Source organism: Syngnathus typhle, linkage group LG16 (genome assembly GCF_033458585.1).
Source record: "Syngnathus typhle isolate RoL2023-S1 ecotype Sweden linkage group LG16, RoL_Styp_1.0, whole genome shotgun sequence".
Lineage (NCBI taxonomy): Eukaryota > Metazoa > Chordata > Actinopteri > Syngnathiformes > Syngnathidae > Syngnathus > Syngnathus typhle.
The window spans coordinates 6,214,438-6,237,153 of record NC_083753.1 but is presented as its reverse complement, the minus strand read 5'-3'; the positions used below and the strand labels follow the sequence as shown (position 1 = coordinate 6,237,153).

The 22,716-nt window shown below is 44.4% G+C and overlaps 1 protein-coding gene across 1 annotated transcript; it reads left to right on the top strand.

Moving 5' to 3' along the window:
- Positions 1-453: 453 nt before the first annotated feature.
- Positions 454-22,465, top strand: LOC133169227 (peroxidasin). The gene is made up of 23 exons (XM_061301224.1): positions 454-696; positions 5,779-5,850; positions 5,930-6,001; positions 7,589-7,660; positions 9,055-9,126; positions 9,890-9,961; positions 10,404-10,573; positions 11,289-11,406; positions 11,507-11,676; positions 11,977-12,249; positions 12,333-12,608; positions 13,875-13,987; positions 14,266-14,422; positions 14,848-14,956; positions 16,026-16,183; positions 16,713-17,719; positions 17,792-18,288; positions 18,362-18,496; positions 18,591-18,799; positions 18,886-18,997; positions 19,083-19,215; positions 19,597-19,710; positions 20,600-22,465. Exons 1-23 carry the CDS (start codon positions 509-511, stop codon positions 20,732-20,734), a joined length of 4,434 nt encoding a protein of 1,477 aa, XP_061157208.1. The 5' UTR covers positions 454-508; the 3' UTR covers positions 20,735-22,465.
- The last annotated feature ends 251 nt before the right edge of the window (positions 22,466-22,716 follow it).

The window sequence follows — 22,716 nt, the reverse complement described above, 5'->3', positions numbered from 1 at the left end:
GGGCTATAAACATGTTTATTGAATATGTGGTGCAGTAAACACAATGGGAAGAGTAGCTACACAGATGTTTCCTGTGCTCCATTGAAATCAGAGCACTGTTGTGCATTTAAAAACATCCATCAAAACAGAAAATGCAAATGTGATTAGATTCTTGATCCTTAAATATGAACTCATAAGCATTCTGAGAACTACTTTTTTTATTAAAAAAAAAAAAATGTAGGTCTATATGGAATTTTGAAAGTTTCCGGAACAGCACAATGTTCAAACTACATGATCCTATTAAATATGCTTTTAAGAATGCAATTGTTTTTTGATAAATACACTTCATGCTGGAAGTATTTTTTTCAAGGGTGTGCAAAGTTAGAGAACTGAGCTAGAGATTGCAAAGAAACTGCAAAAGTGCTTGGCTGTCTCGTCCGGCGCGTGCACGCGTTTGCGCGTGCTCGGCTGCAACTTCTTGCGTGTGCATGCAGTGCAGTTGTCGGTGGTGTTGGGCTCACAGCTAGCAATGGCGCTGCAGGCTGCCCAGCTCCTCTGTGCGCGTCTCCTGCTCGCCACGGCTTGGCTTTTGCTCGCCAGCGGACCGCAGTCGGTTGTGTCTTGTCCGAGTCGCTGTTTATGTTTCCGAACCACTGTGCGATGTATGCATCTGAATCTGGAAACAGTACCAGCTGTCTCTCCGCAGACCACCATTCTGTAAGTAGCGCCCCGATCACTCCAGCAGAGATTGTGCATGCTAACGGAACCATTGGCCGGCCTGCCAAAGTTTGCAGGCTCGGTGGAAAGCTTTATTGTCTTTTTCCTGAGTGTGCAAAGGAACTTTGACTAAGCCATGATCTTCAAAGTGGTGCACTCGGAAGTTTTCAACACCTGCTTGAAAACCTTTGGCTGGAGGGGTTAATGGTCAGTTTTGGGGGTCAAGCAGCTGGTGAAGGGGCGCAATGTGGAGTGTGAAAGTCACTCAGTGGGGGTTCCGCTGTTTGAGCCTCAAAAGGCATGCTTCTGCAGGCTGCATGAATTTGAAAGCTGTGAAGACCCTTGTTTGAAGACCACTATGTCATGGAGATGTTATGGAGCAATTGTTTTTTGTTGTTGCATACTTTATGCTTGACAGAAGGAATACTGGACGCATTCATCGTGAATCATTTGTCAATCTCTCCCGCTTCCAAACTAAAGTACAAGGTTTAAATGGGAGATTGGTAACCAAGACACAAGAAGCATAAAGTCCAGCCACACAAGCCTGCACCTAAACTGAAAACCTTCAATATCATGAAACTACCCCTATGGGGTCCGTTAGTATAGATAACATCAGTTGAGGAATGTACCTGAAGCCTTTAGGCTGTGGAAAAGTCAAGTACTTCTCAGAGGTGATGTGACTGAGAGAAAGGCCTCAAACAGAACTGCTATCTTCTGCTAATGGCACATAATTGTAATTAGAATGCAAATCACTAAATGATCCCTTGTGTAATTTGAACTTCGATATTATCTGACATTGGTGCCGATTATTCTTTGCAAGGCAGAAATTACCGTATTTTCCGGACTATAAGGCGCACCTAAAAACCTAAAGTTTTCTCAAAAGCGGACAGTGCGCCTTATAGTCCGGTGCGCCTTATATTTGGACCAAATTCCTCAATTTAAACTGGCCCAAAGCATTGTGTCATGAAATCAATCATAAGTGGCCCGCTGAACACTATGAATCATGACTCAAAAAGACTATGGATCATTATTTTGTGATTATTAAGTAAACGGTTGCGTCTGAAGTTGAAGTAAAAAAAGATAAAATGGAGAATGATTTCATTTGGATTAAAAATCTGACATGATGCATTAATGGTGCGCCTTATAGTCCGGTGCGCCTTATATAAGGACAAAGTTTTAAAATGGGCCATTCATTGTAGGTGCGCCTTATAGTCCGGAAAATACGGTAACTCCTGCTGACCTCCTTTCTGACTGTGTACTTTTTGCCCAGCTGAATAGGTTCCCTTTTCACACTGGGGGCAAAAAAAAAAAGCCACCAATCAGGCCAACTCCTCAAAGACATTGCCGTCTTTGTGTGGAATTGGCACTGTGATCTAGTTGTCAATACACTGACCAACCTATTAATAGTAACACTCTGCCAGTAGGACAAAGAGCCATCTTAGTCGCATTGAACCAAAGCAGCCCACCGGGCAGAAAATGGCCTTGTGCTTTCAAATCTAGGCTGGCCACATGACTTGCCGTGCAGTCAATTCATGGTCCAGTCCTGACCTGACCTGACACACCCCGCACCTCCACCCACCCATCCACTTTACCACAGCAATGAGAGTATTGTTTAGGGGTTGGAGCAGGATGTCTAAATTTGTTGCAGGCTTGATAGAACACAAGCGCACGCTGTCATTTCCTGCATGCTTGCGAACTTTGAAGTCGCAGCCGCTCGTCAGCTCTCCTCCCGTCTGTCGTCAGGTCAGGACATGAATACCTGGCTGCAGGGGAAATAACAACCATGTACCATGGATTAAAAGATAGAGATCAAATATATAACTGTAAATAATTTACATCTTTAAACTTAATTTGATGTATTGTGCAGTGGTCTAAACTTAAAATCAAAACGCAGGACTATTGTCATGTCAGACTTGTGGAGCACACTTTCTGAGAACAACCCATACTGGTTGAATGCTGGGATTGTATTTGTATTTATTAATTAGGGGGGGGAAATAATTAATGGCATGATTAAGTAGTTGACATTTTAATCTTGTATTTAAATGCTCTTGCAAAAGAAAAAAAGAAAATCTTGGCACTATCGCATTCCGGCTTTGTTCCAAACACTTTGCTACAAGACATTTGGGGATGCTGATGTTTTTCCCCCAGAATTTCTTTCTGTCAGCCATGTGTTTTTCAGCTGTTTTCTCTTGGGACGGACTGGAGGCATGATGGTAAATTATATTTTTTTACAATAAGGACACAGCTGTATAGTTTCTCAAGGATTTAGAGAAGTAATATCTTCTGAGATTTCAATTGGATGTTTTACTGTTTGTACCCCTGCTGGACTGCTGGTAAGATTGCCTTCCAATTCAGTTTTTCAATATATATATATATATATATATTTTTTTTGCCTCATTAGTTGCATGTTAACCGAATTCGTATTGGATTTGCATTGGCTTGATGGTATCACATGGTATTGAAACTGCAAACGTCTGGTGACCTTCTCTGAACTTGATGTGAACGTGCATTCACACGGGTAATCATTTCATCCGGTCGTCTAGTGCTTTTCTGCTCCCTCTGCACTTTGTGACTGCGGTTAAAAGTTGCCATCTTTTTACACTGCTTTGGCCTGTCTCCTCCTCTTCCTGCCCGCTCTCCTTATCTCCTTATCCACGGGTGCATTCGAAAATCCACTCCAAGCACGTTCTGCTCCACTCCCAACGGCAACCTGTGTTGACGCGTCGCGAGACCTGTGACAATACGGAAAAGTCAAAGCTCTTGCTTGATGATGTAACCCAGTTCCGAAGCCATCAGAATAAGCTTGGCAAGAAAAATGAACAGTCACGACAATAGTTATCCTTTGCAGCCTAACCAACGGCCATGCATTTTTGAGATATGCTTATCAGTTCCATTCCATGAATTGCAATGGGAAATGTTGTCCAATGTTTCCAGAAGGGTGGATTGTCTCAAATTGACTGTTAAATGTCCCCTCTTTGGCCCCAAACAGTGGACTGCTCTGACATTGACACAGAGTCAGGGAGAGAAAGTGAAGGTCCATTGTTGGGGATTTGCTGCAGTCGGACCTTGTGAGGCACTCACTCATTCACTCACTCACTCACTCAGTCTCTGCAGTATTATGGAATGCAAAGCCAGAAATCCCCCAAGCTTTACTAATTTGCACAGTGAGATTGACCCCAAGATAGTTGTTGAAGGAACTCAACTGGCCCTTCCAGCAGCTAAGGGAATTAGACTGTTCGGGGGAATTGGATTCTGAAAATAATGCCAACGACCAATTTTAAAATGAATTTCACGTCATAATGAAGTAAGGAAATCGACATTATTTGTGAAACCAAAGCACTGTGAAAAATTGTAGTTCTCAATAAAATAGCTAAGATTAAAAAACTGCAGGAAACACTTTTGAATTTTATGACATTTCTATGGCGCATTGGATTTGGAAGGTCCAACGATCAAACGTTGCTTGTTGTGCTGTATGAACAAAATCTTTTGGTCTGCTTTCAATGAGAAGTCTGTGTTCTTGGTCTGTCTCTTCTTCTTCTTTTTTTTTTTATCCAGATGGATTCATTTTCTAACTCATTCGGGTTCAGTAGTTTTCTTCCATTCTCTTATGTTTAAGTATTAATGAGTCACAAAGTCTCCGACCCACACAGTCTGTGGCAAAGCGGACTTGGGCATGTGTGACAGAACTAAACTACTTTCTTGACCACAAACAGAAAAGCAGGAGAAGTTCACACATGGTGTTCAGATGAAGGATTGGGTACCATCCAGGTTTTTTCATTGTTTGGGTCTAGGCAAGTGCTTAAAAAAAAGCTTTTATAATGCTGCATATAGAGAAGCGCCATATAATATATGGTTGACATGTAACATTTAATTCAGTGACTTTAACTAAACATTAACTCGGGCAGTGGAACAGTGACGCCTTTATTTTTCCTGTTGGCTGGAAATTAACCCGTGCTTGTGTTTTTTAGTGCTGTCAAACGATGAAAGTATTTAATCACGATTAATCACATTTTTTACTCTTTAATTAAGCCAAAATGAGCCTTAATTACGCAATTAAAAAAATTAATGGCATTAAAATTGCATTTTTCCTTCATTATATTGTAATACTTTAATTGCTTCAGTTCCCTGTGATTATCCCAAAAAATGAAGAAAACAAATATTTCAAGCCTTCTATTCATCCAAAAAAAACGGTCACTCTTAAAACATGTCACGGACTCTTTTTTTGAGGAAGGAAGTTATGCATAAAACAGTGGGGGCGATGAACTTGATGGAACCACAAGGTATTTCAGGTATTTTAGATTTAACATATCTTGAACCACTGCTTCGAAATAAGCACGTATGTTAAATGTTGTTATGATTTGCTGCAACGTTTTTCTCAGCAGAATTGCCAGCTTCTAGTCTTCAAGACGTACGTTTAAATCAGCGCAGCTTGAAGCTGCATTGAGTTCCAGCATGCCTTTATGTATCCCTCCCTCAGAGCTGAAGACAGCTGTCTCAGCATGCCCGCAAAGTGCACTCTGCATCTTGGGGCCTGTCACCGTGTTTTCCTGATTCGCTTCACCCTGCAAGTGATCCCTGCTTTTTTCCACAGAGGACCATTGGCACCGCTTAAAACACCTTGGACAGACTGACATTTATAATATTCTCAAATCCGGCAGGAACAACGTGGTGGTTGTGGCTTTGCTTTAAAAAAAAAAGTGTTCTTAGCACAGGAAGTGGCAACCTTAGAAATTCCACTATAGTCAATTTAGGGGAGGGTCCAAAGGAAATAGGACACCCGCACCGGATACACATGCTCTGAATGAAAAAGTGAATGCGTGAAAAAAAGTCGGTCAATTCTGATTGAATCCTTATGTGGAGGAGCTGAGCTTGTACAAAGAGAGTGACCTACAAACTTAGCACTTCATTTTCTTATTGGGCCCATATTTATTATTTTTATTATTATAAATATCATACAGGCTAGTGCAAGTTTTTTTTTTTTTATATATATTCAAAAGAAGAATGAAAAAGACACAATTACAGTCACTTTTTTCTTGCAAATTTTGCCTAATCATTTCATTTATGTTTTCTTTTGCTCCGCAGGGACCTAAGATTCAACAAAATCAAGGATTTACAACCGGGATCGTTTAGTCGATTAAAGAATCTCAACACACTGTAAGTTTTGGTGTCTTTTAGTGTCCTTATTTAATATCACCAGAACTATGATGTCATGTCAAAATCCTTTTCTTTGCAGGCTCCTCAACAACAATCATATACGAAGAATACCCAGAGGAGCATTTGAAGATCTTGAAAACCTCAAATATCTGTAAGTTGTCTTAATGTCATTCTTTCATTTTTTTTTTGTTTTTGTTTGTTTTTGCATTTTTGCAAACAAAACTCTCCCTTAGCACTTTTCTTGCTGGCTTAAGGTAAAAATGAATTTTAGTGATAGGAATATTTTGCCAGTTGCTTTGGGTTTTGCACCACATTCAAGGACTTGAATTAATTGTGCTAGCTAAAGGAGGGACAAGGATGTGCTGTATTTATTTGTCCAATAATAATGATATACAAAGCCCAATTCCAATGAAGATAGGATGTCGAGTAAAATGTAAATAAAAACCAAATGACCTGCAAATCCCTTTCGAAAATGTAAATCAAATACACTCCAAGGAATGTTCATAAACCTGCCTGGTGTACAATTTGTGGGGTCTCCTTCTACTAGTCACACTCGTACCGCAAAGCCACAACGTTGTGGAATGTGGCTTGGCATTGTCGTACTGAAATAAGTAGGGACATCCTACATTGCTTGGACGGACGGACGGCGACATATGTTCCTCCTAGGCGTGTCCCCATCTGATATCGAATATCAACCAGAAAAAATGAAATACTCCACCTAATAAGATGGATCAGTAGATTTAAGTGGGTTGGGAGTTTCAAGGAAGTTTTCCGCAGCTCAATGACCTTCCAAACGTGTAAGTGCTTGTTTACATCCCTCACTTTTCTTACTTTTAATTAAATGCTGTGGTCTGATTTAATGACAGAGGTGGGTTCCTTTTAAAAGCAGACTTGCACCATTGTTCTGACCCTTGTGATTAGCCTCTAATGTTTCCTCAGAGTCGGTGTCCAGTTCATGCAACATTATCCTCGGTCCCGAACCGAAAGCTGATACGGCCGCCACGGACACGCTTTAGCTATGATGCAAGAATGCAGTGTTTATTTTTCCATGCACCACATCGCATGTGCCACAAAGGAGCCCCTTCCGTATCTAGCTGCGGGTGCGATGATGGAGAGTGCAAAATAGACGGGACATGAAAGACAGCTGCAAGCCGTCGCTTTACTCGTATCGCATTTCTTTTGGCGCGTAAAATAGAGGGAACGTTTACACGTTGAGAAGGAGGGGCGGGCGGGGGGCGTCTGTCTCAGAGCTGAAATAAAGCCAGAGGAATTTATGACGTTGAGAACAACTTTGTCAATTTTTTAAAGGGTGTTTTCTGAGTTTAAATAAATAATTGTGGAGCTAGACAATTCATCTTTTTTTTTCTCCCTTTTTTTTAATGTATCCAAATGTGGTTCCTTGTAATGTTTGTTGCGTGTACTTTTTTTTTTTTTTGCTGCATAAACACTATATAGTAGTGATTATTCATTGGAGTGTGTACACTATGTAATTGCGTTGCGGTCTACTGCTAAAGAGAGAACAAAGGGAGCAAGAAGTCGATAAGCAGCTGTTTGCTTGGTTTGCCCCGCAACGCACTTCCAAGTCCGTGAGCCGATTGAAAAGAGCCACCCTGGCTGAAGAATTCCAACCTAAACAAGTCTTTATTTTGTCTACCTCCTCTCTTAACCACCAGGCGGTATTTGGATGATGCGGATGTCTGAGTGTGATACTAATGTTACTGGTTGTCTTTCCTTCCAGCTATTTGTACAAGAATGAAATCCAATCAATTGACAGACAAGCATTTAAGGGCCTTGTCTCTCTTGAGCAACTGTAAGTGACCATCTTTTTCCGTCAGCTTTCGTTGTCCGTCGCATCTGCCGCCTACTTTCTCACCGTTGCCCTGGAAACAGCCGCTACCGACAAGTCATGAGGGATAGAAAGTTCCACATGGTTCTAACATGAGTTCTTTCGTGTCATGACTGCGTAGGCCTTTTGCAAGTGTCATGATAGCATTGCACATTTGCGCGCCACTATTCACCTTCCCTCCTCCACCGTGCATGCCGTGTGTGCACCCACCCTTGTGTGCCGCGCTGACCCCCTTTGACCCCCCCCCCTTTTTTGCATGACTCGCATGTCGTTTAGTCTGGACGCAGTTACAGCGCCCCAACCCCCCCACCCGTGCTTGCGGCGCCATGTTTGTGCTGCTCTTAGTGTCATCATAGCGGCGAGCTGGAGTGTTTCTTTTGCTACGCTTGCTTTCGCTGTTGTTTGCTGTCCACATGTCGGAAAATGCGAGACACAAAACACGTAGGCGTTGTTTTTAACTGCGCAAATAAAAAAAAAAAGGCTCATCAGTGGTTTGGTCATTTTAATCGACCCATTGTTTGTATTGTGATAAACAAATCGAAGCATCGTCTAGAATCAACGGGGATGATTCCCGCAATTTCCGAGCGAGACCGACTATACGTGACTTGGCTTAGCTGCATTAATGCAGACCAAATGGCTAATTGACTAAATCCCATTCCAACAGCAGGCTCGCCTCGCCGCCCAACAGATGCTTTGAATTGCGCAAGAATATGGAGTTTTATTAGCAACATAAATATGCCAATACCTAATCTCACATGATTCTTTTGGAAGAATGACTTGATTCAAAGGCACATTCCAACGTGACTCGCCAACATTGATTTCATTTGAGCGAAGCATCCCAAATGTGGGTCGAAATATTGACGAGAAATCGGAATGAAAAGGAGATCATGGCATTCACCATTGCAAATGTTACACTGCCTGTTCTAATAGTGGGATTGAATTGATCCATCCGGCTCCATTCTAAAAATGTGCCATTTAATGAAATCATTTGTATTATCGTTGTTTGTTGACGTCAAGGCCTGCTGTTGCTTGCTTTCTTGTTTAAGTTTGCATATTAATCTCCTGCTTTTTGTTTTGTTTTTACATCAGTTCGATTTGATCTTTTTTGTCGTTATTGTTAAGTACAGTTGAAGTATTTGTTTGGCTTTTAATGTCTTCACAGCACTTGATGTATTTGTCTATTTGCCACTTCTATAGCCATCCTCCATCATGTAAAGTGTTTATTACTGATAAAATATGCAAAGCCATCCAGTATTCCTTGCAGTATGAATTTATTATGAATTGTCAGCGATGAAAGAAATGACAGGAGAGCTCTTAACTTGGCAATAATGTACAATGCGTCATTTGTTCTTCTTCAGGTACCTCCACTTCAACCACATTGACTCACTGGAACCAGAATCATTCAGTCACCTACCAAAGCTTGAACGACTGTAAGTCCACTTTCGGCCGTTGACGTGGAACCTATTAATCATAACCTCTTATTATCTTTTTAGTCAGCAGATCAATAGTACAACTGCTGAATTCTGCAGGGTCCCAAAAGCCGGAAAACAATGTCTGATGAAAAGAAAAAAAGAATGCATATGACTGACTGTCAGAGAGGAGTCATGTCCATATTTAGTCAGCGCCAGTTTCATTTGTCTTGTCAGAGTAGTGAGATGATGCAAGTGTTCTTTCACTCTGCTGTATATTTGTTCAACAGCTGTCAGGAAATATTGCTCGGCCAATTATTTATCTGCTTCCAGAAATATTCTCTTTGGTACAATCAGCCTGGGAAAAACGAGAGTAGCGGAAGAGGAAGAGATTACGACATGCGATTTAAACTCCTGGATTGGATCGATGACTGGGAACACATCCTGGCTCCGTTATTGAAATGAACAAAACATAACTTGAAGCAGCACAATGTCCCATTTCTATGAAGGTGTATTGTCAGATGGAGACATTTGCTTAAATAGCGTTGAGCCCTTTTATGGGCTGCTTGCTGCCAGCTATATTCAAACTTTAGAACAGCGGTACCGTACAAAATGCGATGAAGTAATGAGGCGAGTAAAAAAAATTCCAAGTCAAGTAAATTGCGATGGAAAATCTCATAAATATCTTCAAAGATTATGAGTAATGTTTGGGGTATGCCGTGAGTGATCCCTCAGTCTCGAGCATTTATTTAGACTCATAAATTTGCTTGTGCCTCTCCCTCAGGTTTCTGCACAATAACAGAATCACACAGCTGGTCCCGGGAACCTTCTCAAATCTGCAGGCCATGAAACGACTGTAAGCGGAAAAGCTCCATGTCAACTTCTAAAACAGCTGTGTGGGAATGCATGTCCACCTTCCAAAGCGTGTCGCCCAGTGAGAAGCTGGCCGTGTTAATCAGTTACTCAGTTACAGTTACACGCCACCACTGTGGTCTTGCTGGGTTTTGTTTTTTTTTTGGGAGGGGCAAGATGATTTTCATCTAAAGGATCACAGCACGTTCTTGGCTATGTTTGGCTGACTTATTTGCAGAAGAGGAAAAAAAATGCAAAAAAAAGAACACCTTTGCCTTATCTGGGCTTTTCGCCATCTTGTCTCTGTATTGTAAAATTCAGAATTTTAAAAATGGCTATGAATCAATACGTCAGCATCATTTAGCTTGAAATGTTTTGGCTATTTATATTCAATTCTAGCCGGCTTTCCTGCAATGACTGCTAATTGAATGACGTTGTGTGTTAAGGCGACTGGATTCCAATTCGTTGAACTGCGACTGCGAGTTGCTGTGGCTGGCCGACCTTCTAAAACAGTACGCAGAGTCAGGAAATGCCCAAGCCGCCGCCACGTGCGACTACCCGAGCCGCCTGCAGGGAAGATCGGTGGCCACGCTCACGGCAGAGGAGCTCAGCTGCGGTATGGAGCAGGAGGAGGAAAATTACAATTTCGAGAATGCCATTGAAAAGCTGCAGGCAGCATTCACAATGAAAACAGGTCCAGATGAGAGATTGAAACCGAGATCTGCTTCTTGGCTTCCAGTTTTACTTTGGGGGGGGGGCAACAAATTAATAAGACATATAGAAATGAATAAGGATGGTGCAGCATTGAGTGGAATGTTGACATCAGGATTACAGCGCTCAAGCTAGACAGCCATACAAACAATAAACAGACTACAGTATATGGAGTGAATCCCCTCCGGGCTTCCTTCCTGCAGATGGCGGGCGGTTAATGCCCGCCGTCACTTGGTCTTACTCATGACCGCATGGAGTTAGACGCAGGTGCATCCCTTCTTTGTGTCTGGGTGAGTCAAGCAGCCAGCTGCTTTACGTTCAATTCTACCGAGAGTACCATTGGATTGCAATTCAGTTATCAATTGAGATTTAAAAAGTTGTTGAATATGTTTTTTTTTTTTTTTTTTTACTCCACCAGGCTCCTACAGTCTTGATTTCCAGGCTATAGTGATTTACGGAGTTGAGTTTGAATTCTGGCAAGACGACAAAATTACCCCCCACAAAAGAATGGCGTGCTCGCTCTAGAATCAAGCTGATTGATGATAGCTGTTGCGTCATGGAACATACAGTACATCTGTACAGACATGCCATAATACCGTCCATTGTAAAACTTTCTCCAGAAATACCCCGAATTACCTCAGAGCCTCAAGACGTAGATGTTACATCGGGGAACACGGTCTACTTCACCTGCCGGGCTGAGGGAAACCCCAAACCGCAGATCATCTGGCTCCGCAACAAGTAAGCTTTTCGAATGTGTGACACTAAATAGTGTGCAAGGCTGCTTCAATGAAAGTCCAGCCATGATTCGTGTTGTTCATCTCTTGTGTTCTGACAACAGCAATGCTCTTAACATGCGAGACGACAGTCGTCTGAACCTGCTGGAGGATGGGACACTCATGATCCAGGATACAAGAGAGACCGACCAGGGAGTCTACCAGTGCATGGCTAAAAATGTAGCCGGGGAGGTCAAGACCTCAGAGGTCACCTTGCGATATTTCGGAGCGCCTTGTAAGTGAAGTTCCATAATCCCTGGCTATGTTTTATCATGCATAGGATTTTTTTTAAGGAACTTTGGCTGCATTTTGCAAACCAGCAGGTCATTCCTCGGTTAATAGGTGGCCCTCTTATCATGTTATGCATTTCATCTCTTTGGGTTTGTAAACACCAGGGCCCTCCTCGCTGTCTACATTTTTTAATGGCTCACTACTATAATCACTGGCCAAGTATGGAGCCGTGATACAGATGTGTTCTCTATCAGCACCTGACGATGATCATTCCGATCAACTATTGGTTCCTTTCTGCCTGCAGCACGGCCAAGTTTCGTCATCCAGCCCCAAAACACTGAAGTGCTGGTGGGTGAGAGCGTGACTTTGGAATGCAGCGCCACGGGCCAGCCCCAGCCCCGAATCTCCTGGACCAAAGGAGATCAGACACCGCTGCCCAGTGACGCTCGCATCGACATCACCCCCTCCGGAGGGCTTTACATTCAGAATGTGGTCCAGGCCGACGGAGGGCAGTACACTTGTTTTGCCTCCAATAATGTTGATACCATTCACGCCACAGCTTATATTATTGTTCAAGGTAGGTTAACGATATTCCCCCACTGCTTCATGATTGGATATACGATGACATATTCATTCTTTGTCTTTCTCTTGGGCCTCCAGCAATCCCCCAGTTCACAGTCACGCCACAGGATCAGTCCGTCCTTGACGGCCACACCGTGGACTTCCCGTGCGAGGCTACGGGTTACCCCCAGCCCGTTATCGCCTGGACTCGCGGAGGCAGCCCGTTACCTCTGGACCGCCGACACTCGGTCCTGTCTTCCGGCACCCTTCGGATCACTCGGGTGGCGGCCCACGACGAGGGCCAGTACGAGTGCCAGGCGGTCAACCCAGTAGGGACTGTGCGCACCGCCGTGCAGCTCAACATCCAACAGAGAGGTGAGTTGACAGGGTTAGTGGAAAGTCCACGTAAGGCTCGGTCATAAATAAATGGCTTTAGTGTCAACACAGTGAAGCTGGCGCACTCTTCTGAGCTCATTCATGTTTCGTTTGTACGTGTAGGTTGGAAATGGTCACAAAGTATTTACACGCTGAAAGAAATGTTGCTGCTGTTTATCACGTGTAGCCTATGTTGCCATGTGTTGGTGGGATGTACCGACCGACCGACCGACCGGTGTTGAAATGGCAGCCTTGTTATTAAATAGGGAAGCATGTCAGACCATAACTCTTGAGATGACTCCATGTTTTTCCCTCTAGTAATGGCTGCTAACACGCCTCAAAGTATACGTTGTTGCGTAATGCTTCCACTCTTAAAATGACGCACAGGCCACAATCATGATGAATGTGATATGTAGACTGACAGGCCTCGTGCATTGTATTCTGGCGCTTAAGACGTGCCCGAGACTCTTTTAGGGGCATTTTGGAAATTGTTTACTATATTGATGATGGGACTTGGAGTGGACTGCTGTGAACAATGGGTTTTTCGAAAGTTCATCTCTGATTTATAGTAGACCGTTTAGGCGAGACCACAAAGTATTTGTGAGAGGTTAGCAGGATTTTCCCATGCCGTGTGTGTGTGTGTGTGTCAGATGTCTTAACACCTTGGCTTTCCAAGTGTCATCTCAGCTCCCAGACAATGAAAGCTAGTGACTCACTGTGTAGCAATGCTCAGCGGTTCATTTGTGTGCATGATAAAGACGTAGTTCAGGGACACCCAGTGTTTGATGATGGACTCCGAATGGAAAGCAGCTGCTTTCACCAACACGTCATATTCAAATTCACACTTGCTTTGCAACCATATGTGTCCATTTTTGTTACACTTTCAGTACACAACAATTTCAACCTCAATGTTTTGGCAGGGAAATAAAAAAAACACTTATGTTTGGCAAGCACAAAGGCAACAATGGGAGGGTTTTTTTTTTTTCAAGGAAGATTTTGTGCAAATTTCTGGAATTTTTGCATTATTATTGTGAAAACAATCACATTTTTGTCTATGATGTGTACTTATAAATACACACTTGGAAAACAAAGCATAATTCTTTTTCATGCTTTTTTCTTTTTTTGAAGTGTTACTGTTAAACAAGACAGTAGACTTTCTTGTCTGCAATGATTGTTCTCACTTTACCTGTCCTGTACTGTCACATAATCATTAACACGTGCGCATATGTGTGTGTGTGTGTGTGTGTGTATGTTCAACTCATTCAGTAACGCCTGTTTTCACAAATGCTCCAAGGGACGCAACGGTGGAGTCTGGCGAGGACGTCCAGATTCCCTGCAGTGCTCAGGGCCAGCCACAACCTGTCCTTACCTGGAACAAGGTTAGATGCTAAGACGACGTTTTTAGGAGTAGCCTTGACCTCCTTGAGCCTCAGGAGATGGAAAACCACCTTGAAGGATTTCTAGATTGGTTTGAATGCTGCATCAGTCGGCATTGGTCTTTTTTTTTTACATGATAGGTCACTTAGTTATTCCGTGATCAATAATCGTCAGCATTGTTTTGTTTTTTTACACAATAGTTCATTTTGCATCTTATGTAAATGACTGATGCAAGCTCCCAAGATCACGACCTCCCCAACTGCATCATCTTCTCTCTCAGGATGGTGTGCAGGTGACAGAGAGTGGTAAATTCCATATCAGCCCCGATGGCTATTTGGAGGTAAAAGACGTGGGCACCGCCGATGCTGGCCGCTACGAGTGCATAGCCCGCAATCCCATTGGCTATGAGGTCGCAAGCATGGTGCTAACTGTCACGGGTGAGAAGACACAGGTTCTATTCCCACTTTTACTATAACTTTAAAATATTGACTGTAGTGAATTCGTGAAGTTCATCCCCGCAATTCACATTGAAGCAGGATTTTTCTCCTGTCCGGCAGTGCTTGTCATGTTATTGTAGAGTCCACAGAGTGAAACGCCCAAGTTTGAGTCAGTGATATCAGATTGCTGTCAGCTCTTCTCATTCTGCTCCAATATCCATCCCTGCACTCTGTTTCTGTTTTTGTTGGCCACATCCACATTGCATCCTCGAGTTAATGATTTGGTTCATGTTGGCATCCGCTTACTGGAGAGCTGGAGAAGGTTGTAATATTCAAATAAAGTCATAATACTGAGGAACTTTTTTTTTCCCCCCTCCCCAGAGTTACTCTTAAAGCACTTCTTCTCACGTCTTGTTGTCTTGCAGTTCCGGAAGTAAGCAGGGAAGGCGACACCTTTGTGAGCACGTCCATTGAGCAGGCAATCCGAAATGTGGACAGTGCCATTGAGTCGACGAGGAGACGGCTGTTTGATGGGTAAGCTGTGAACGACTCGTGCAATATGTACCTTAGTGGCCATGCCGTTAGGTACACCAGCACATTTCATAAGAACAATTACATCACCAAGGGTTCCTGAAATGAATCTAGCGACATCTTTCAAATTTGTACCGGAATATTTTGGCTGGCCGTACCTTCCCGCAGACTTTTTTTAAGTGAATCATAATCAAGGTTACCAATGTTCTCATCCGGCCAGTTATTCGTTGCGGAGAAGATAAAGAAGAAGTGATCTTAGTCACTGTTGGCAGGTTCTGTGCACATTCTAAGTGTTTCCATCCTGTTTAAAAAATGCGGTAAGCAGTTGTGTTGATCTTGGCGTGCACAAACGGCACCGCACTCGGCTTAGCCGCGCATGCATGATGCAGTGAACATCAACAAACACATAAACAAAGAACAGAAATACACACAAGTCAAACCGCTAAGCCAAAAATCAGACGAGGGGATTTCCAGCCTCCGTTTTAAATGGCAATCAGAGGCTGCTGGTTGAACTAAAAAAGGCCTTTAAAACTGACTCACAAAGCTCTGTTGTAAAAAAAATATATATATAAAGATGAATTCATTCTAATCAAGGTAACTCAATAGCGCATTTTTGTTGAAGGCGTTACTCCGAGAAACTTCTCATACGCCCTTCATTTCAATCCGGTTTATTACGGTAGTTGTGAAGTATATGGTGTATATTTATTCCTGCATGACCAGGCATGAAGAAAAAAAATATCTATATACACTGAGGTGTGACTGACAAATGTGTGTTTGAGGACTCAGCACGCCAAATGAGGCATTCATGTTGGATTTGGATTCAGTCCATAATATGACATCACTGTGCTTACAGAGGCAAAGGCATTTTGTTTGCAAGGTTGAACAGGTACACGGACTCTGTTCACTCTGTCAAAGAGCTCGTGCAGATATTTAGTCACCTGAGTCAATCGACAATAAAGTGTTGCCCTTTTCTGCTTCCTCCTCTGTCTAAAGTCTGAACTTAATTATCCGAAAGACTCGCTTGCTTACTAAATTGTTTTTTTGTCCTTCCACCATCTCCCTATCCCTCTAGTCAGCCTCGTACCCCAGGGGAGCTACTTGCACTTTTCCGTTATCCACGTGACCCTTACACAGTGGAGCAGGCTCGCGCTGGCGAGATCTTCGAGCAGACTCTGCTTCTCATCCAGAACCACGTCAACCAGGGTCTCACGGTGGACACCAACGGCACCGGTGAGGCTGATTCAGTGGATAAATAAACGCTGGTGATTCTAAATCGATGCTACATATTTGATTCCTTCCTTCTATTTGACTGCTTATTCTGGTTCGGGTTACTTGGAAACAGCGGCTTAGCCCAGCTGACTTAAATTGACAGGCGGGTTACACCCTAATTTGCTCCTCTGCCAATGTCAGGACTGACACATATGGATTGACCATCATCAATACCCAAAGACAATCTGGAGTCTTCAGTTGGAATAAAATAGAAGGGAATAAAAAAACCATGGACTCAAATCAGGATTTAGAAAGCTCCCAAATATTTAGTGAAAAACGCAGCTCTTTCCTGAATCATTGCCCAGCACCACAAGGGTCACAACTTCAATATTGGCAGTTCCTCTTTCTAGAAGGTCCAACTGCAAGTTCATACACTCTTAAAAGCGCTTATCATGATACATGTCAGAATTTGAGTGGGTTACTTTTCTATAAATGCTAAGTACATAGATAAATAACACTATTTGCATTCCCTCTGTGTCCCGCCCGGCAGACTTTCGCTACAACGACCTGGTGTCCCCGCACTTTCTGGACGTGATCGCCAACCTTTCGGGCTGCACCGCCCACCGCCGCATCAACAACTGTTCCGACATCTGCTTCCACCAGAAGTACCGCACTCACGACGGCACTTGCAACAACCTGCAGCACTCCATGTGGGGGGCCTCGCTCACCCCGTTCCAACGCCTCCTCAAATCCGTCTACGACAACGGTTTTAATCTCCCGAGGGGAGCTACGGAGCAGGCGGGCAATAGCTACAGGTTGCCTCTGCCCAGATTTGTATCCACCGCTTTGATGGGGACCGAGACCATCACTCCGGACGATCGCTACACCCACATGCTGATGCAGTGGGGTCAGTTCCTGGATCACGACTTGGACTCCACCGTGGCGGCCCTCAGCCAGTCGCGCTTCTCTGACGGACAGCTGTGCACTCAGGTTTGCACCAACGACCCGCCCTGCTTCCCCATCCAATTCCCTCCCAACGATCCCCGGCAGCTGAGGAGCGGCGCCCGCTGCATGTTCTTTGTGCGCTCCAGCCCCGTGTGCGGCAGCGGGATGACGTCGCTGCTCATGAACAGCGTGTACCCGAGAGAGCAAATCAACCAGCTCACGGCGTACATCGACGCCTCAAACGTCTACGGTAGTTCGCGGCACGAGTCCGAGGAGATCCGCGACTTGGCCAGCCAACGGGGTTTGCTCCGGCAGGGGATCATCCAGCGTACCGGGAAGCCGCTGTTGCCTTTCGCCACGGGACCGCCCACCGAGTGCATGAGGAACGAGAATGAAAGTCCCATCCCCTGCTTTTTGGCCGGAGACCACCGTGCCAACGAACAGCTGGGCCTCACGGCCATGCACACGGTGTGGTTCAGGGAGCACAACCGCGTAGCCACAGAGTTACTCAGGCTAAACCCCCACTGGGATGGGGACACCATCTACCATGAAGCCAGGAAGATAGTGGGAGCCCAGATGCAACACATCACCTACAGTCACTGGTTGCCAAAGGTAACCATTCCTTCCTTCCGCCCAACGGGGGTAGCGGCGTTCCGGGCAAGCCTAACTCTTTGTGTTTTCTAGATCCTAGGCGAGGCAGGCATGAAGATGATGGGGCCGTACACAGGTTATGACCCCAATATTAACGCGGGCATCCTCAATGCTTTCGCCACTGCGGCATTCCGCTTCGGGCACACCCTCATTAACCCGATACTCTACAGGTTAGATGAGGACTTCCAGCCCATCCCCCAGGGTCACATCTCCCTGCATCGGGCCTTCTTCTCGCCCTTTCGCATCGTGAACGAGGGTGGCATTGACCCGCTGCTCCGCGGGCTCTATGGCGTGGCGGGTAAAATGCGGGTCCCCTCGCAGCTAGTCAATACAGAGCTGACCGAGAGATTGTTTTCCATGGCCCACGCTGTGGCCTTGGACCTGGCCGCCATGAACATACAGCGAGGAAGAGATCACGGCATACCGCCGTACAATGATTACAGGACCTATTGTAACCTGACCTCGGCTCAGACCTTTGACGACTTGAGGAACGAGATTAAGAACCCCGACGTCAGAGAGAAGCTGCAGAGGTGATTTGAGAGCCGTAAAACCCAAGATACTCTTTGGATTCATGTCACCCAAACCATATCTCTTGCGTGATAGGCTTTACGGTACGCCTCTGAACGTTGACCTGTTCCCCGCCCTGATGGCTGAAGATGTGGTTCCTGGCAGTAGGCTCGGACCCACCCTCATGTGTCTGCTGGCTTCTCAGTTCAAACGTCTGCGGGATGGAGACAGGTAACCACTTCATCCTGAACCGAGCCCTTCCGCTCGCTGGAAACGGGCCGTACGTTTAATATCCCTGAACCTGGCAAATATTCGTAATGTGCAGGTTCTGGTACGAAAACCCTGGAACCTTCACGCCTGCCCAACTGACTCAGCTGAAGCAGGCCTCCCTTTCCCGGGTGCTATGCGATAACGGCGATAACATCACGCGGGCGCAGTCGGACGTCTTCAGGGTGGCAGAGGTGCCGCACGGCTACGGCAGCTGCGACAACATCCCGCACATTGACTTGCGCATGTGGCAAGACTGCTGCGAAGGTAACGTTGCTTTTATTTGCAACGCAGAAAACCCATATCTGTCATTGTTGACACCAATTGAGCTTTGTTGTATTTCGCTTTGCCAGACTGCAGGACCAAAGGTCAGTTCAACGCGCTGTCCTACCACTTTAGAGGGCGCAGGTCGGCCGATCACAGTTACAAAGACGGCAGAGCTGCCGACGGCATCCAGGAAAACAGGTGACACACCGGCCATCGGAGAAAAGCAACCGTTTAGTTTCCGTGAGTGTCATTTGACCCTATTGTTTGCATTGATGATTTGCAGTCCCTTGGAAGAAGCCAGAACAGAACATGTCAATGTTACGGCGACCTCCAAAAAAAGCACTGATCCCCCAGCGAGTGAATTCCAAGACTTTGTCGCCGACATGCAGAAGACAATCACAAGCTTACGCAAACAGGTAAATTCCCAAGATTTGGACATTGGCAGGTTTTTTTTTTCTTCCGTACAGCGTTCTAGTCAGATTCAATCACCGAGTCTTTTGCCTTTTTGTCAGGCAAATGTGTTTTTCATCAGTTTTTCCGTAGGTGCGTTCCTTCCCTTTTCTTCCTTGCATTTTCTTTTAATTCAAGTCAGGTTTTTTTTTTTTGCGTTTCAAGCATCGCTGCCCCTGAACTATGCTGAAGGAATCCTGCTCCCTACGCATTTAAAAAGCACTCGGACAGGAAGTAACTCATAAATCAGGAACAACAGCATGAGACCAACTCAATAGAAAGTCCATTCTTTATGGTGCCGTTCGTCTCTGCCCATAGAAACGACAGCCTTTGATTTGTCTTTTCAGATTAGACGACTGGAAGCCCGCCTGAGCGAGACCGACTGCGTCGACGGTAACGGGCGTGAGCGGACAGATGGAGAGCGGTGGAAACAGGATTCGTGCACTCAATGCGAATGCAAAGTAGGTTCAACATATGGACAGGAAAGCACCAAATAATTTGCCTGCGCACGTATTTGCACCGAGATAGAAAGTGCATTCAAACAATTGTGTTGTTAATATTATTATCTTATATTATTATCATGATAATTATTGTATTTGGAAACACACGTTCATTACCGTATTTTCCGGCCTATAAGGCGCACCGGACTATAAGTCGCACCTTCAATGAATGGCCCATTTTAAAACTTTATCCTTATATAAGGCGCACCATTAATGCATCATGTCAGATTTTTAATCCAAATCAAATCATTCTCCATTTTATCTTTTTTATTTCAACTTCAGATGCAACTTGTTACTTTATAATCATAAAATAATGATCCATAGTCTTTTTGAGTCATGATTCATAGTCTTCAGCGGGCCACTTATGATTGATTTCATGACACAAGGCTTTGGGCCAGTTTAAATTTAGGAATTTGGTCCATATATAAGGCGCACCGGACTATAAGGCGCACTGTTGGTTTTTGAGAAAATTTTAGGTTTTTAGGTGCGCCTTATAGTCCGGAAAATACGGTACTAGCTTTTCTACAGTATGCTTTTAAATGCCGTAGTTTACATTTATGGTATTAGGCTTTTTTTTTTAAGATGTTCCCAGCAGCGTGTCGAAAACGGCTGACGCATTCACGACTTGTCGTTGCCCACTTCAACGACTCAACGGGGTCCTGAAATAATGTTCAATCACTGAATAAGGGTGGTAAAAAAAAAAAAAAAGGGCTGCGTCATAGTTGTTTGCTCGGTCTCCCTTTTGTTCTGCTGTCGGCTGGAAGTCCCAGTTGTAACCACGGGAAACTTTTCAATCCTCCCTAATCTAATAAAGTAAGCAGGCCCGTTGTTTCTGTGCTCCCTCCCGCAGGACACCAGAATCACCTGCTTTGTGGAGTCCTGTCCGCCGGCCCCGTGCAAACAGCCTGTCAAACTAAAAGGCGCCTGCTGCCCCATGTGCTTGGATGGAGCCAAGTGGCAAAAAGCAGACGGCAGCCACGAGTAATCCTCAGGACGTCCCTCCCGCTAATCACACTCGAGTGTCTGAAACACTCAGACTTCCACTGAGAGGAGGAGACTCTTGAAGGTGTCGGCGCCCGCCAGTGGCCTCGATACACCCCATAGCCTCATTGTTTTTTATTTTGTATTCTTTTTTTTTTTCTTCGTGTTTTGTTATTTTTGGATCGCTGCCTCCTCTGGGATGAAATGGATTCATGTCTGCTCCCGGAGGCCTCCGCTGTGCAACAATTTAGTTTGCCAAATCACAGGGCCTGCCGCCGCCGCCGCCACCAGCAGGAAAGGGAAGTAGGTTGAGGAGGCCGGCCAGTGTTTTCTCAGGTTAGAGATGCCGAAAACTGGTGCTATTGTATCCCTTATGAATGAATTAATCACTAAATACCTTTTGAAGTATTGCCATTTGTATGCAAAGCAGCCTACTATATCCACTTATCTGCCTATTTTCTATGCTAAAATCACAATTGAGATCAGTTTATGCAAGGTAAAAGAGGTTTTCTTTTCATGGAAGGTGCTTTCACGCCATGTTGTAACAATGGATGTTTCTTCTTTCTTTTTTTTTTTTAATCCAAACGAACATAATGTGAAGCCCTATGAAAATTGAACGGACAAAAAGAAAGCGAGAGAGATGTCTACTGATTTCTGCTCCTAAATGTCTCTGCCGGCCAACTGTTTCGTGGTGACGTCGCGACCGTCCCGTTAAACGTTAACATCTAGAATGTATGTAACTGTGAAACCACGTCGGAGTAGAGGTTTCATCTGTGGTGCTGTTTTATCTACTGCCACACTATTTGTCATCATCATTCACACAATTTGAAGGACTGCGATGATTACTGTTGACTTTTTTTTTTTTGCCCGCCTGCCATGGACCTGCAGCACTGGATTGCATGCGTTCTGTTGTCAAACGTGTCACAAATCTGCTTTTACTTACCCCCCCTTTGCGGGTCCTCTTTAGTACTGATACATTTGGAGAGATTTTCTGCACGTGTTTCATCGGCAAACTTTGCGTTACGTCATTTAGCCAAGCACGCTGCAGAGAGCGCCGGTTTCTTTAACCCGCTCACCCTCATTCCGTTGTAATGGAAGCCATATGAGAGGTAGGAAATAATGTGCTGAAACACACAATCAAAGCACATAGAATGTACATAAAAAAACAAATGCCATTCAATGCAGCGGCCGCTCACTTCATGTTTTCTTTCTTTGTCTTCCTGTTTTGCCGCCATGTTCCCCTCCATTGTTTTCTTTATGCCGTCACGTCCTGAGCAAGCATCTGTCACTAAACCGAAATAATACTGTCTGGAATGTTCCATTCAGGACGGGTTTTTACATTAAACTACGTGTTTACAGTTCTTCTCTTTCCCGCGTTAGCCTCTAGTCCAGTTTAATATGTTGCTCCAATGATTCCATCTCACTGGATTCATCTTGAATGCCCATGTCCTTAGCTCATTAATAGCAAAATGCAATTTGGCCCCACTTCCAATGTTGTGTCCCATAACATTGCGAGGTTACCTGGTAGGGGAGGGGGGGGGTCTTTACAGTAACCTGCCCCTTTTTCACCGCTTAAAATCATGCCCAAGTGTCAATGGAATGCACTGCTTTGCAAGACTGAACACGCCTTACCAACACTGTCCCATCCAAGTGGTCAATGTGGCTTTTAATGCCAAAGAATGGTTTGCACTGTAATGTATGCCTCTCAACAGTAATAAAAAAATTAAAAAAATCAGCCACATTTGTTTTAGATACGCATTGTTTGTTCTTTTGAGAACATGCAAGGCTGAAGATCATGTCATCGCGTTGATTCATCGAGTCTAAATCGTTAAGTCGTCGAGGTGTGGATTCAGAATGACACCCATGGAAAATGAGATCACAGGCTTGCTAGGGTGCGTGACCTTGTTCTACCCGTATGCCCTCCGCGTGTCTGATGAGATGATGAGATGATGGATGGTCTTTGTGGGGATTGTCCCCCCAGATGTG